Genomic DNA, 15,195 nt, shown 5'->3' with positions numbered 1-15,195 from the left:
GTAATTTTCAATTAAAGCATTAACAAAACAACACAAATCGCTAAAAAAGTTGTTGACTAGCTTCTGACTCCCAATAGTTAATTTTTCCTTGGGGTTAGACTTTGCCAAGTACTGAGTAGCTGTCAGGCATGTTGGAACTCAGTCTTCTGCCTAACATGACCTCCTTCTTCTAAAGGAATAAAAAAACCCCACTCGCATTCGATGACATTAATGAGAATTTTCCCCCCTGCAAACATATTGTAACTGTGAAATAACATTAAAGTTTCTTTGCCTTGTTATGAAGTCTTTAAATGTCAATGCCATTTCTGAGACCATCAGGGCAGATTTAATGGCGGCCAAGGTCAACAAATGCTAACTGATACCTCTCTTTTAGGGCCTTCAGGGACTCTTAATAGAGTCTCAGCCATGAAGTTAATTTGCGATGTGGGCCTTTATTCTTAAACCTGCTCCTGATGATTATTTTGTACCATCCTCATTCGTGTGCTTAGATTTCTTAACATTCTCCTGTCTCTTCAGTCAATAAAACAACCTGCTAAAATAAAGAAATTCTCAGTTTTTTCATCTTTTGAGTCTCCTTTTTTTTTGTTCGTTTTTACTTCTATTTGTGGGCTGCAGAAGGGTAGGTGTATGCTTTTGGTAGACCACCCTAAGCTGCGAGCTCTGATAGGATCCTCTAAGAATACCTTCAGGTCTGTGACCTTCTGCTGTCCTAGGGAGCTGGGAGGCTGGCCACCTTGAAAGCCTTTTCCTGTTGGTGCCCTAAATGCTATGCTAGCAGAAGCAGGTGAGGTGGGAAATGTGGGACCACATGTAACCACAGGATTCTCTTACTTTCCCTTTTCTGTAATATTTCTTCCTCTTTGCACAGGAGTTAGCAGGGCTCATCAAAAGAGCTTTAAACTATAATTGAAGGGGGAAAGGGATAAAACCGGCTTCCTGAATATAAGCTTGGGGACAGCAAGCCAGTGTTTGTGGGACGGCGTGCTAGTGAGGTCTTTCAGTCTGCCATCTCAGTGGAGGCAGGGGATGGAGAGCTGTGCAGCAGCAGAGACACGGGTTATTGAGGGGTTAGAAACTGGAAGTGCTGGAGAATGGTCATGTAGGAATTAGGGCTTCTGCCCCCATGTAGGGATCAGTAGCCCAACTGAAGCACATCTACACCAATGCATGCAACATGGGCAACAAACAGGAGGAGCTGGAAGCCATTGTGCAGCAGGAAAGCTATGACAGAGTTGCCATCACGGAAACATGGTGGGATGACTCGCACAACTGGAGTGCTGCAATGGATGGTTATAAACTCTTCCAAAGGGATAGGCGAGGTAGGAGAGGCGATGGGGTGGCCCTGTATGTTAGGGAGTGTTTTGATTGTCTAGAGCTTGAGGATGGTGAATATAGGGTTGAGTGTTTATGGGTAAGGATCAGGGGGAAGGCCAACAAAGCAGCTATCATGATGGGAGTCTGCTATAGACCACCCAACCAGGATGAAGAGATGGATGAAATATTCTATTAGCAGCTGGGAGAAGTCGCACGATCAGTAGCCCTTGTTCTCATGGGGAACTTCAACTTACTGGATGTCTGCTGGAAATACAGTACAGCAGAGAGGAAACAGTCTAGGAGGTTCCTCGAGTGTGTGGGAGATAACTGCCCAACACAGCTGGTGAGTGAGCCAACTAGGGAAGGTGCCCCGCTGGACCTGTTGTTTGTGAACAGAGAAGGACTTGTGGGTGATGTGATGGTTGGAGGCCGTCTTGGGCATAGTGATCATGAAATGATAGAATTTTTGATTCTTGGAGAAGGAAGGAGGGGAGTTAGCAGAACCGCTACCTTGGACTTCCAGAGGTCAGACTTTGGCCTGTTTAGGAGCCGGGTTGACAGAGTCCCTTGGGAGGCAGTCCTGAAGGGCAAAGGGGTCCAGGAAGGTTGGGCACTCTTCAAGAAAAACATCTTAAAGGCGCAGGAGCAGGCTGTCCCCATGTGCTGGAAGACGAGCCAGTGGGGAAGACTACCAGCCTGGCTGAACAGAGCTTCGGCTGGAACTTAGGGAAAAAAAGGAGAGTTTACAAGCTTTGGGAGAAGGGGCAGGTGACTCAGGAGGACTATAAGGATGTCATGAGGCTATGCAGGGAGAAAATGAGAAGGGCCAAAGCCCAGCTAGAACTTAATCTGGCCACTGCTGTAAAAGGCAATAAAAAATGTTTCTACAAATACATGAGCCACAAGAGGAGGGCCAAGGAGAATCTCCATCCCTTACTGGGTGCAGGGGTGAACATAGTGACAAAGGCTGGGGAAAAGGCTGAGGTGCTTAATGCCTTCTTTGCCTCAGTCTTTAGTAGTAAGATCAGGTTTTCCCTGAGTACCCAGCCCCCTAAGCTGTAAGAAAGAGATGGGGAGTAGAATGAAGCCCCCATAATCCAAGGGGAAATGGTTAGTGACCTGCTACGCCACTCAGACACACACAAGTCTATGGGGATGGATGGGATCCACCCAAGGGTACTGAGGGAGCTGGCGAAAGTGCTCACCAAGCCTCTTTCCATCATTTATCAGCAGTCCTGGGTAACTGGGGAGGTCTCAGGGGACTGGAAGTTAGCAAATGTGATGCTCATCTACAAGAAGGACTGGAAGGAGGATCTGGGGAGCTACAGGCCTGTTGGTCTGACTTCAGCACCAGGGAAGGTTATGGAGCAGATCATCTTGAGTGCCATCGCGTGGCATGTACAGGACAGCCAGGCGATCAGGCCCAGTCAGCATAGGTTTATGAAAGGCAGGTGCTGCCTGACTAACCTCATCTCCTTCTATGACAAGGTGACCCGCTTACTGGATGAGGGAGAGGCTGTGGATGTTGTCTACATTAACTTTAGTAAAGCCTTTGACACCATTTCCCACAGTGTTCTCCTGGAGAAATTGACTGCTTATGGCTTGGATGGGCGTACACTTCAGTGGGTAGAAAACTGGCTGGATGGCCGAGCCCAAAGAGTTGTGGTGAATGGAGTTCAGTCCAGTTGGTGTGCGGTCACTAGTGGTGTTCGCCAGGGCTCAGTGTTGGGGCCAGTTCTCTTTAATATCTTTCTCAGCTATCTGGACGAGGGGATGGAGTGCACCCTCAGTAAGTTCACAGATGACACCAGGTTGGGTGGGAGTGTTGATCCGCTTGAAGGTCAACAAGGCTCTGCAGAGGGATGTGGACAGGCTGGATGGATGGGCCGAGGCCAAGTGTATGAGGTTGAACAAGGCCAAGTGTCAGGTGCTGCCCTTGGGTCACAACAATCCCAGGCAACGCTACAGGCTTGGGGAAGAGTGGCTGGAAAGCTGCCCATCGGCAAAGTACCTTGGGCTGTTGGTCGATGGCTGACTGAATATGAGCCAGCAGTGTGCCCAGGTGGCCAAGAAGGCCAAGAGCATTGTGGCTTGTATCTGAAGTAGTGTGGGCAGCAGGAGCAGGGAGATGATGGTCCCCCTGTCCTGGGCACTGGTGAGACCGCACCTGAAATACTGTGTGCAGTTTTGGGCCCCTGACTACAAGAAAGACATGGAGGTGCTGGAGCGAGTCCAGAGAAGGGCACCGAAGGTGGTGAAGGGTCTGGAGCACAAGTCTGATGAGGAGCGGCTGAGGGAACTGGAGTTGTTTAGCCTAAAGAAAAAGAGGCTCAGGGGAGACCTTATTGCTGTCTACATCTACCTGAAAGGAGGTTGTAGCAGGGTGGGGGTCGGTCTCTTCTCCCAGGTAACAAGCGATAGGACAAGAGGAGATGGCCTCAAGTTGTGCCAGAGTAGGTTTAGGTTGGGTATTAGGAAAAATTTCTTCAAGGAAAGTGTTGTCAAGCACTGGAACAGGCTGCCCAGGGAAGTGATTGCGTCACCATCCCTGGAGGTGTTTAACAGACGTGTAGATGTGGTGCTTAGGGACATTGTTTAGTGGTGGACTTGGCAGTGCTGGGTTAACGGTTGGACTTCATGATCTTAAAGGTCCTTTCCAACCAAAACGATTCTATGATTTTATGGTTATCCCTTTATGTATTGTCTAATTTAGATTAAAAGGGCTTTGTAACCTTTATTTGTCTAGAAATATTGCAGACAAGGATGGCACACTACAAATAATAAATAACAAAACTCTGTTTTAGGCAGCATGTTGCATTTTTTGCTCAGTTGCCCTGCCAGCCCCTCTGACTTTAAAATATTTTAATGTCCTGCACTTTTCACCCAGTCCAAGCACCAGACTTTCCTCAGACATTTAGCACTGACATTAATGCAAATGCTTCCAACTCACTGGGCCCTTTGGGGCAAAACATGACATCCTTGGCTTTCCATCACATGGCAGAGAGGATATATTTGTATCTGCAAAACGGGAAATAATGAAATATCAGTATTCAGGTGCTAATCCACGTTAATTTGCATTCTGTGAAGTCTACAAGAAACTTGTAATTGGTTGTCTTGAAGGGCAGCAGAGTATATTTGGTATTTTGTTTATTTATAAAAAAGAATTTAAATTATACATATAAACACTGCCTAGATTTGGATTATATCTCTCTTCTAATCATTGCTGGGTGCTTGCTTGCATTCCTAAGCTCTAGTGTTTTGGGGCTTGCTGACTATCTTCCACTCTGCGTGGACAATACCTATATCCTCTAAGCATTTATAGACTGTAAATAATACTTTCCCATCAGCGGATACCAAATTTCTCTGCTAAACCGGTTTCACTGCAGTGTTTCTGTTATCTTTAAGAAACCTGGCTTCTGTAATTAAAAAAAAAATGGATCTTTGTGAAAGGTCCCAAAGGCTGGAGGAGTTTAAATTCAGTGTGTTATTGAAATTAATGCACAGGTCTAGCAAAAGAAATGTGAGTGCCTGATTCACTGCTGTTCTGATGTGCATAAAATCTCGAATGCTTAACTGCCTAGATGAACCGTAGTGCAAAGATACTCCAGGATGTAAGTAGGAATTTGATGTCTGTTACATAATATCCACGAATATAACAAAACCACTAGAATTTGCTTCTACTGGGTTGACAAATGTGAATTACAGTTGCTTGCTTTCTTCAGAGTTTTATCAGAGTATAATCACTAGCCCAGCTTAATTGAAAAATCACTTACGTTTATAGCTGAATTTAAACATGTTTTGTATTTAAATGACAGCTTTTGATGTACAACCATTTTTTACAGAAAGTAGTTGGTTTTTATCTGTGTTTCTGTAAAGATATTTCAAAAACTCTCATCAAATTTCCAGCAGTAAGTAATATCCCATTCAGTGCAAGGTGAAATGGTTTACATCAAATCTCCTGCTGTGTAATGGCCAATCAAAGAGTATTTATAGTGGCTGAATGGAATTTTTGGCTCAGTATTCAAAATTAAACATTTTCAAACATTAACATTTAATGTTTTTTGCCACTCTTCAAGTTGATTTTATGTAACCCTAGATACTCACAATTACTTGATACTCTGAAGCAACTCATTTTATGCTGAGGATCCTGCAGGCAGTAGTTTTACATTTATTATACTTGTGTAGATGGAATGAAATGTAGATTTGATAGTAGATTCGTGTCTGTCTTCTGATGAACATTTTCTCAGGTTTGGCTGTGTGTCCATCAGCATGACGCAGCAAGTCTGTTTCTGAGAGAACACATTTACCAAGTGAAATTAATGAGCAAAGATAAATTTTGGTAATTCACAGGATATTTTTTCTCTTATTGCAGGTATCCAGTAAGAAGAGCTCATGCCAACAACCATCTTTGGAGCTAGATGGTTCCTACTTGGGTATTGGGGGACCTCACACGTTTTATAAGAACAGTAGAGCATCAAAGGCTGGAAGCCCAGCCCGTGTTGCATTGTCTCAACCTTGCAGGAATAATCACGATTATGGGACTGAAATCCATTATAACCATCAGGAGTGTCTGAAGGAATATCCCGTAGAAAATGGCTTGCACAGAAAGTGTAACAATGTGATTTCCCCAGCCAAGCAGAGGAGCCCTCACCGTGTAAAACCATCTCAGGAGATGGACCAGAAAGCAAATGAATTTCAGAGCACATGCTCTCAGCAAGTGAGTCACGGATGTGCCTGCAAGCACGTAGGGAGCTCAGGGAGCGTGCAAGAGAGCCACCATGTCAGCCAGGTACTGAGAAGACACTCTGGGCCAGTTCATAAAACCTGTGATTATTCTAGGCGCTCTCGAGTTTCTGGGCTGAATGACAGCGTGGACTCAGGGCCTAAAGAAACAGAGCAGGCTAAAAGGTTGCATGAAGAAAGAAGGCAGAAGCTGCTTCTGCAGAAAATGGAGCTGGAAATTGAAAAGGAGCGACTCCAACATTTGTTGGCTAAGCAAGAAGCAAAACTGCTCTTAAAACAACAGCAACTGCACCAATCCCGTATGGGCTATAACAGGTGATTTTGAGATTTATAATTTAAAAAAAAATTCTAAAATTTCTAATGAACATATGGGCAATAGTTAATTAAAGTAGGAGAATGGAACTGATAAAATAAGGTAGTCAAGACCCGTGGCACAAATTCTAACAGTGATTTAAGAGAGGAGACTTTTTAGTATATTAGCATATACTGTTGGGAATCAGCATGACATCTGTGGAAAGCAGCAGAGGAAAACAGTATGTAGTAGAAAGAAAGGCACAAGAAAAGCAGTGCTAAAAGACTAGGTAGGAAAAGAGGAGCAGTAGAAGGAAACAGGAGATTGATCCTGGTGCAGGCACGTGAAGGAATACAGACATTTGGCAAGAGAGCAGTGTGAGCATGGATGACATAGATGCGGCATTCCCTCTTCTTTCCTTGAAGGGGTCAGTTTTGATGTATTGCACTTTCCTCAGTAGGGACTGGAAGAAGTGTGTTTTACAGAAAAGATGGAGATCATTTTATATATATATGGAATATATATATTTTTTACTTTTTATATATATATATATATATACATATGGAAAAGGAAAGGAGCTCTGTGTAGCAAGGACATTTTCTTTCCAGTGGTGTTTGTGGAAGGGAAATGCCAAGGGCACAATACATGCTTAAATCTGGAAGAAGGGAAAGACAATAGCTGTAGAAATACGGAATGTGGATTGAAGGGCCTGTGAGTTTGTTGCAAAAAGTGAGGTAACACCTTCCTGACAGTGTAAATGGGGACTCTGGGAAAGAGGGAGAAACTGGTTTCTTGGTCTCGTGTTACTGCAGTGGAGAGGAACAGTGAAAGGGAGCAGGTTAAAGCAAGTTGAATTAGCCGGTGTAACTCAGTTGAGTACTAGCATTTCAGCATTACGAAGGGAAAGCAATGGGGAAAAATCTAGCAGTCTTTTAGAAAAAACAATAGGAGGGTTTCACAAGGATGCTTATTTCAATGCTGTTTTAATATGGCAACTGCTGACAGCATCCCATGAGAGTCTGCATTACATGACCCACTTCCTACATTCTCGTATTAAAACCACCATGGAGGAATATATCGCTTTCTCTTCTTAATCCCAGCCCCCTGGTTACTTTTCAAACTCTCAAAAAGAATACTGTAATTTAGTTGATCTTTTGTTTGTTGTCTTGGATTGTGGCTTACGTTGAAAATTATGTGTTTATATGGCTTTAAAAATACCTGTCTTAAGGGCAATCACAACTGTGTGTGTGAAAATGACTGAGGTCACAAACAAAGGGTTATGACTTCAGGTGAGAATTAAGTAGGAATGGATGGGTTCTTAATCATCAAATACCTTAATTCTATACATGCATCCCTCTAATGAAAAACAAGTAGAATATGAAGGACATACAGACTGAGTTTCTTGGCAGTTTTGTTTCTAATGGATATTTTTCAGCATTTGAGGCATCATAAGTCCAGAAAAAAATCGACCTTAAATATATCTATAGTGATGAGCTTGTTAATGCCATTATGCCTGTTTTAGCCATTTTTTTTTTTCTTAAAAAAACTTCATGGTTTACAGAGCTTTAGTTAACTAAAAGAATTCGGTGAAAGAAAATTGTATATCATCAATCTGAGGATTCAGTATTTTTGTGATCTCTTTTCAAAGGTGCAGGTGAAAGCACATTTGCCATATTCCCTCTAAGAAAAGCAACTAGAATATAGTGTGCTTGCTCTTAAAAAATATTCAGTCTTTTTAGAATTAAATGTTCGATATTTACAGCTAAATCTCTTAGGCATCACCGTTCTGTTTCAGTTCTAGGTATATAATTCACTTTTACACTTGATAACAGGGTAATTTTGTATACTACAAGCTATAAAAATTTGTTTAGCTAAGCTCAAATACCCTTTGCTTCATTGTCAGAAGGCTCTAAACTAGTTCATCTCTTAACATCATGACAGTTTAAAAAAAACCAATACAACTAAAATCCATTTCCAGATAGTGTTTATTTTTGTCTGTCCTTCTACATGGGTGGAGTGCTGGTTAAGGTCCATTCCGAGCTGCTGAAAGTACTGTCATTGAATGACAAGTAAAAGGTCTGATCATTTGTAATTATTGGCTGTTAACTCTTCTGCTCTTTTAGCAAAAGAATTAATTGATCCTTTTTTTGGCCACACTGCATCATAACTGCATTTTAATTTCCCACATCTCCCTCTTTAGCCTCAAGTAAGCACAGTAATTTCAGTTTGCAGTTTCTCTCTACATGAAATAGTTGGTCGGCTGTCAAAAATGGGGGGGTGTGTGCAGGGAAAGGGGCAGTTCAGTGACTCCTCCTGATGTCAGCCACACCAGAGTAGACAAATATGGGTAAATTGTGGAAACAGGAATTTGATTCAAATAAAAAGGGAGAAGTACCACTATTGTTGACTTTTCTGTCTTCATTGGAGAGAAAGAAAAAGGTGGGGTAATCTATTAAAAATGGAACATCATCTGTGGGCCCATAGTTTCAGGAGACACAACCACCTCAAGCGAATTCTACGTTTTATGCAGTTTACAGATGATGCCTTTGAGCTCCGGTGCTGCTGGACCTGTAACCTGAGCCCAACAGGCAAGTTTATTGTTGGACACTGTGACCATTTCCTTAAGGGAGCTTGGAAAGGGACCTGGTCCTTGGAAATCAGCAAACGAAATTTATCTGATCTTTTTCCCAGTGGAAACCCTTAGAAGCAAAGGCACTGGACATAAGTCAGCCTTCCAATACAAAAGTATATTTGAAACTGTGAAAACAGTTGTGAAAGCTTCTGCCTTTCATGTGATTAAATGCCCCATTTGTAGACACAACTCACCTTTTTGTGGTAAGTTCCTGGTGTGATGATTTGACCAGCTGCAAAACCAGCTAACTGCATTTTCAGGTTTAGAGGCCACGTACCTGGTTCAGAAGATGTGCCCATTGATGAAGCACCTGGAGAACTTGCTCTGATGATGAATGGCAACAGCATGGGGCTAAGGTAATTTCTCTCTTCGCTTCTAAGCACTTCACAGTGTCGGTATATCTTCTTGACAGTGTGCTGTTGGCTGCCAAGTGTATTTGTTCATGTGTTTGTTTCAGATTAAGAGCTTTTTTTCTGCAGGAAAGGTAAAGTTCATTGGCTGATGCATTTTATGAGTCAACTCAATAATCATGCTGAGCTGTTATTACTCAAGGTTTAAGGGTTGACCTCCTGTAGAGGCCTGAGGTTTAGTGTGTCATCTCCTGAGGACAGTAACCTAGCCTAGTGCAAAATGGAGTTTTCACAAAATCTTAGCTTTTTTTCTTTCTTTTAGGTCCTGCTTGTTATTTTTTCAATTAAGATCAGAACATCTCCTTAGCCTTGATTTGGATCTGATGTAAAAAATACTTTATCCTTTAACTCCCAGATAGAAATGATCTTTTACAATTGGTGACAGTTACTTGTTTTTTAAACGATGCTGTGTTGCCCTTCTGCTTCAGTGTGATCAGAGCAAACTACCACTGAAATAACTGGAAGTAGAGTTAAGCCAATATTTATCTCTATCTCAATTTTGCGTGCTATTTAAGACTTTAATCAATATATTATTGTGTTTTCTTTCTGACCTACCTTGTCACATTTCCTGTTAACACTGGAAGAAGATTCAGGCTTATTAGAAAAGCAACAAATAAAAACTGTGGATTTGATAGAGGTTTTTCTCCCTTTCTCAAAAAGTAACAGCTTCTTGTTCTGTACTTTAACTATAGATGTTCTTTTGACCAAAGTATCCCGTTTGGTGGACAAGAAGAGTGGCTGTCCTTTGAATGGCCCCTTCTTTAGTGACAAAAGAAGACTTAAAATAATAAGCTTTTCTCTCCACTATGAGTATACTGGAAGAACTGTTAATGTAGTTATAAACTAAGGGTGCAATACTTTATTTTTTTGTATTTTTTTAACATCAAGTGATACTGATTTTATTTTTTTGAGATCCTCACTGAAAACGGTTAAGTCTTCTTTCTCCAGAACAACAGGAGTTGTTGGTTTCCTTGGAATACTCACTGCTTAACCAGGTGTTTGGCTGCTGTGAGTTACTGGCATATCCTCACTGTATCTGATGCTTTTTGGTTCATTTTCACACTGACTGAAGTGATCAAAGTATGATCACTGTAACAAAAGAGAGAGAGAATGATGATGTGCTTAAGAGGCAGCAGCATTATGCCCCTTGGAGGAAAAATGTAACCTAGAACATCTGTAGGGCTTCTTGGCAACAGTTTACCAAAAACCTGCAAAAATCTACATAGCCTAACAGGGAAAATGAGGAAAACCTGTGCTGTTAACAAAATGAGAGTTCCAGATTTCAAAAGGTTCCCCACCCTCTCTTCATTCCCCTGGTTTAATTTAGTTTAATTTTTCAAAGTCAATATGCGTTTGTGCAGTCTCAAGTTGCCATGCCAGCTGGTTCCAAAGTTTGGCAGCAAAACACGTGGCAGTTTTTCTTCCTGTATGGCATCTTCAGTTTCGCAAAGGTGACCAGATGAATGGTCCCTAAATAATTTACTCTAATGTAAGGCTGAAAGAGGCTACAGAAGACAAGTCCATTTGTCTCCTTTTATGCATTTGAATATGTAAGTGTTGTTTTCTTCAGTATCGAGTGTGTGGCTAGAGCTTAGAAAGGAGGAACAGCTGGTAGGAATACATCCTTTCTTTTAACAGTCTCTATTTTTAATTTTTCTTTTGTTGTTGTTGTTATTTGTTTTTAAATGACCTGCCAAATGGTTCTTGTCATAGCAAATGTTATCAGAGCCCTAATGGAAAGCCAGCCTCTCTGACTTCCAGTTCATACATGAGAGCTCCTCTAGCAAACCTCACAGCATGAAACTTGATTTTGGTCTTCAAATAAGCAAAACAGCTTAAAAATATCCTGGTATTTCAAAGGAAAGGGAGAAAGTTTAAAATACTAAACTTGCTGAGGTGAGGTATTGGAGTTTAGAAGTAAAATAAATAATATAATCAAGAACTGAAAAACATAGGGTTTTTTATAATTAACAGCTCATTTTGAGTTAATTATCCACAATTACGAAAATCTAATTGCAATTTATTCTCTACTATCTGTGGGAAGAATCGTAGGCAAGGGAATGTGCATCACTGCCAGGCATAAATGCTATAGGATGGGTACAAATAATAGAGGAGCCCTTAATGAAAAACAAAAAGCAAATAGGAGCGTGCAGCTGTGCCAGGCTATTGAAAGGTAATTGTAGTCAGAAATGAGATATGTACTTTAAAAGGCATCTTGTCATCTCCTGTAGGGATTAATTTTTTCCCTCCTTGAAAAAGGAAAAAAAGATTCCACAAGCAAATACAGTAGAGAGTTTGATTTCTGATGCAAATTTTAGTCGTAGTCTGGCTGTCTGTGAAAAGGAAAACTTTTACCTTGGGGACTACTGCAAACCATAGCCAAATTTCCTAATGGATGCCTGTTTCATTTTGTCTTCTAAATATGCCATTATATTTTTTTCATTATCAAAGTCAGCAAGTGTTGTCCATCTCAGCCTCTTTGGATGGTCCTGGTATGAATTTGCAGTGTTGAATTTGTCACTTCCCTGCTGGGTATGTTGAGGAGCTGTTGGGAAGAAATGTGTCTGTCCCTTTGCCTGCATGCAGCTGGGCTGGTGCGTGGGAAAGAGTCTTCGGATGCAGGATCTCCAGTTCTCTAAGGTGCAGCAGTCAGAGCAGGTTTTATTGAGGATTGTTTTCAGTAGCTTGGAGTGCTTCTAAGTGAGCCCACAGCCAGTTTTCAGCTATGGAGATAGTAACTTGTACGATTAATGGCAAGTTGTCTGGTTGTCTGTATAATTTCTTTTCAAGTCTGCCCCAGTGTGCAAGATGCTTTAAAATACTCAGAATAAAAACATAACCTGATGCATTTGCTTAGCATAAACCAGCCTTTCACAAAGCGCTTTCCACCTCTCAGACACAGATGCTTGGTACATGCTCAAGTACCCACTCCATGCTTATTCAGTAGGATCAATATCCCCGGCACCTGCTTTTGTGTGTGCTCTTGAGGTCTGCATCTGGGAGAGGAATTTTAAAACAATCCACTCTTCTCTTCTTTATTTAATCGTAACTTTGGATCTGAATGTCATGGAAATAAGACCCATTTGACAGCACCGACTGGAGAAGATACAGTTTGCTACTTTGCAAGCACCCCTCCCCAGAGCTCTGCTGTGTGCCTAAATCTTGACATACAAGGTTGTCTGCTTTTCCCATTCTTAGGTTTCCTGTACGGCTCTGCCGGTACAGCTTTCTGCTGCCTTCTCTCTAAAATGCATCTTTTCCTCGGATTTCACACAATGCTGCCACTGCACCTCTACCCTGACCTGTGCAAAACGTTATAAATAGGAATTGTTGGATACAGCAGCTATCAGATGGGTTTACAGTTACCTGCAGGTGCTCTTTCAATGTATGCTACCTGATTAAAGGATTTCTTTCCTGGAGTATTAAAGATTTGCAGGTGGAATTTGCCACCTTTAATTTTGTTGAAGGCTTTTTATGTTTGTGTGCTTCATTCTGTATCACCTGTGTGTATTTTTTCCAGTTTGTATTTTTAGTTAGTTGAAAATATCAAACCCAGAATTCAGCAGCAGTTTCCCCCTATTTCAATGCTCATTGCTATGGTGATAGTTCCAGGAGGGAATGCTGTCAGGGGTCTTTCAAAAGATTTTTATGTTTATGGTATAACTGTTTTTATTATCTTGTGAGAGAAGGTGACAATTATCTCTCGTTCCTTGTTTAATGCTTTGTTATGAACTCAATTTTTTTTGCGGCTTGTTAGACATGCAGACATCTTTCTATGGTGATGTGCAAGCATACTTCTGTGTTTTTGTCCAAATATTCAACGCAATTAAGTAGATGTGCAGAGGAATACAGACTCGCAGCTCCCTCTGCTGTCACAGGCATATCCTGGTTTGTTCACACAATGCCCCCCTCCAACTCATTTAAAAATACAATAAAAATCACACGCAATCACACGTCTCTGCCACCTCTGACCTGACTTGCGCTGGCTGCGTTACTCCCATTTTTGAAGGGAACTGATATTTAAAAAACGGTGGCAATGGTAGCACCCATTTTGTTTCCTATTTGGAATTTTCTTGTCAGTTCTTCTTCATGCTGGTGTGCGTCGCCTCCTGTTACTCTTGTCCTGAGCCTCTGGAGGAGAAGCCATCATGGGTGCCACAGCTGTCTCATTGTCCAAGACTTCCCAGGCTTCAGTTCATCTATGAGTTGTCCTTGGTCTCTTGAGATGTGTCTATAGTGGTGGACTTGGCAGTGCTGGGTTAACGATTGGACTTGATGATCTTAAAGGTCCTTTCAAACCAAAACAATTCTCTGATTATAGAATTGTTTGACCTGGCCAACTTTAGGAAGGTATTGAATACAGTTTGTTGGGATTTTTTTTAATGTGTTTGCTCTTTTGGCAGACTGGCACATTAAATCGGGATGAAATAAACTGTGCTTGCAAATGGCCCATAAAATCTGTGTATTTGGAAGCCGCTTACCCATTTGTTAGTGCTCCTTTTAACACCCAAGTTACTTTCTTGTTCCAGATAATTTTACGTTGAAGTTTGTATCATTTTTAGATTGGATATTTGTGGAACGAACACTCATTTGGATGGTAAAAAAAGTGATTGCAGATCTGCCAATAGTGCAAATGCTGAATTAGGTGCAGATAGGAGTTTTTCTTTCTCTCATGGTGTTGTCTGGCTATATATAGGCATAGCATCCCTCCAACAGATGGCTGCTGGAGTCTGTTGTGATGTAACGGGAGAGTATAGTTGGAGTTAGATATACATTTATTATAGAATTGTAGAATCGTTTTGGTTGGAAAGGACCTTTAAGATCATCCAGTCCAACCATTAACCCAGCACTGCCAAGTCCGCCACTGAACCATGTCCCTAAGCACCACATCTACGCGTCTGTTAAACACCTCCAGGGATGGTGACTCCACCACTTCCCTGGGCAGCCTGTTCCAAAGCTTGACAACCCTTTCAGTGAAGAAATTTTTCGTAATACCCAATCTAAACCTACCCTGGCAAAACTTGAGGCCATTTCCTCTCGTCCTATCGCTTGTTACCTGGGAGAAGACACTAGCACCCTCCTCGCTACGACCTCCTTTCAGGTACTTGTATACAGCAATAAGGTCTTCCCTCAGCCTCCTTTTCTCCAGACTAAACACCCCCAGTTCCCTCAGCTGCTCCTCACAAGACTTGTGCTCCAGACCCTTCACCACCTTCGGTGCCCTTCTCTGGACTCGCTCCAGCACCTCAATGTCTTTCTTGTATTTAGAGGCCCAAAACTGCACACAGTAGTCGAGGTGCTTCCTTAGTGCCATGGGCAGACTCTGAAGGTAATAGGTTTTCTTGCACACGGTGAAGGGTTTTGTTCTGATGTGGTTACTAAAAACTTATTGCTGAACGGGGAGGTGTGGCAATTTTTTACGTGTGTCTATCCATCCATATTTATATATATTTTCTAAGGTAGGCAGTGATCCTTATCAGACTGGGGAGCAAGCAGTTCATTTCTGCTGACCTGGTCGCTTCACTAATCTCATTTTCAAGTTTACTTTCAACTGCAACAGGGTTTTGAAGCCTCCTGTCTTACATTTACCTGAATTATGCTGATTCTGTTCCCATGATCACGTATGCTGCACACAGCAGTATTACATCATTTCCATTACAGTCCAAAGTGACCTTGAGCAGGAAGCCTACTGATAGACTTGAGGTATAAGATGTGAGTAGGAGATACCATAAGTAGTTTCCGTAGGCAGGTGGAGCTAACCTGTAGGTGAGGTCTTCAAAAAGCACAGGAACTCTCATGTTAGA

The 15,195-nt window shown here is 41.8% G+C and overlaps 1 protein-coding gene across 2 annotated transcripts in view; it reads left to right on the top strand.

Annotated features, from left to right (window-relative positions):
- The window catches only part of KIAA1328 (KIAA1328 ortholog), a 178,675-nt gene that overhangs the window by 112,885 nt on the left and 50,595 nt on the right, over nt 1-15,195 (top strand). For both annotated transcript variants that reach the window (XM_068423024.1, XM_068423023.1), the window contains 2 exons: nt 5,687-6,372; nt 9,242-9,337. In XM_068423024.1, coding sequence (XP_068279125.1) covers nt 5,687-6,372; nt 9,242-9,337 — 782 coding nt within the window. The remainder of the gene's footprint in view (nt 1-5,686; nt 6,373-9,241; nt 9,338-15,195) is intronic.

This window comes from Nyctibius grandis, chromosome Z (genome assembly GCF_013368605.1).
Source record: "Nyctibius grandis isolate bNycGra1 chromosome Z, bNycGra1.pri, whole genome shotgun sequence".
NCBI classification, from domain to species: domain Eukaryota; kingdom Metazoa; phylum Chordata; class Aves; order Nyctibiiformes; family Nyctibiidae; genus Nyctibius; species Nyctibius grandis.
This window is presented reverse-complemented; position numbering and strand designations above follow the sequence as displayed.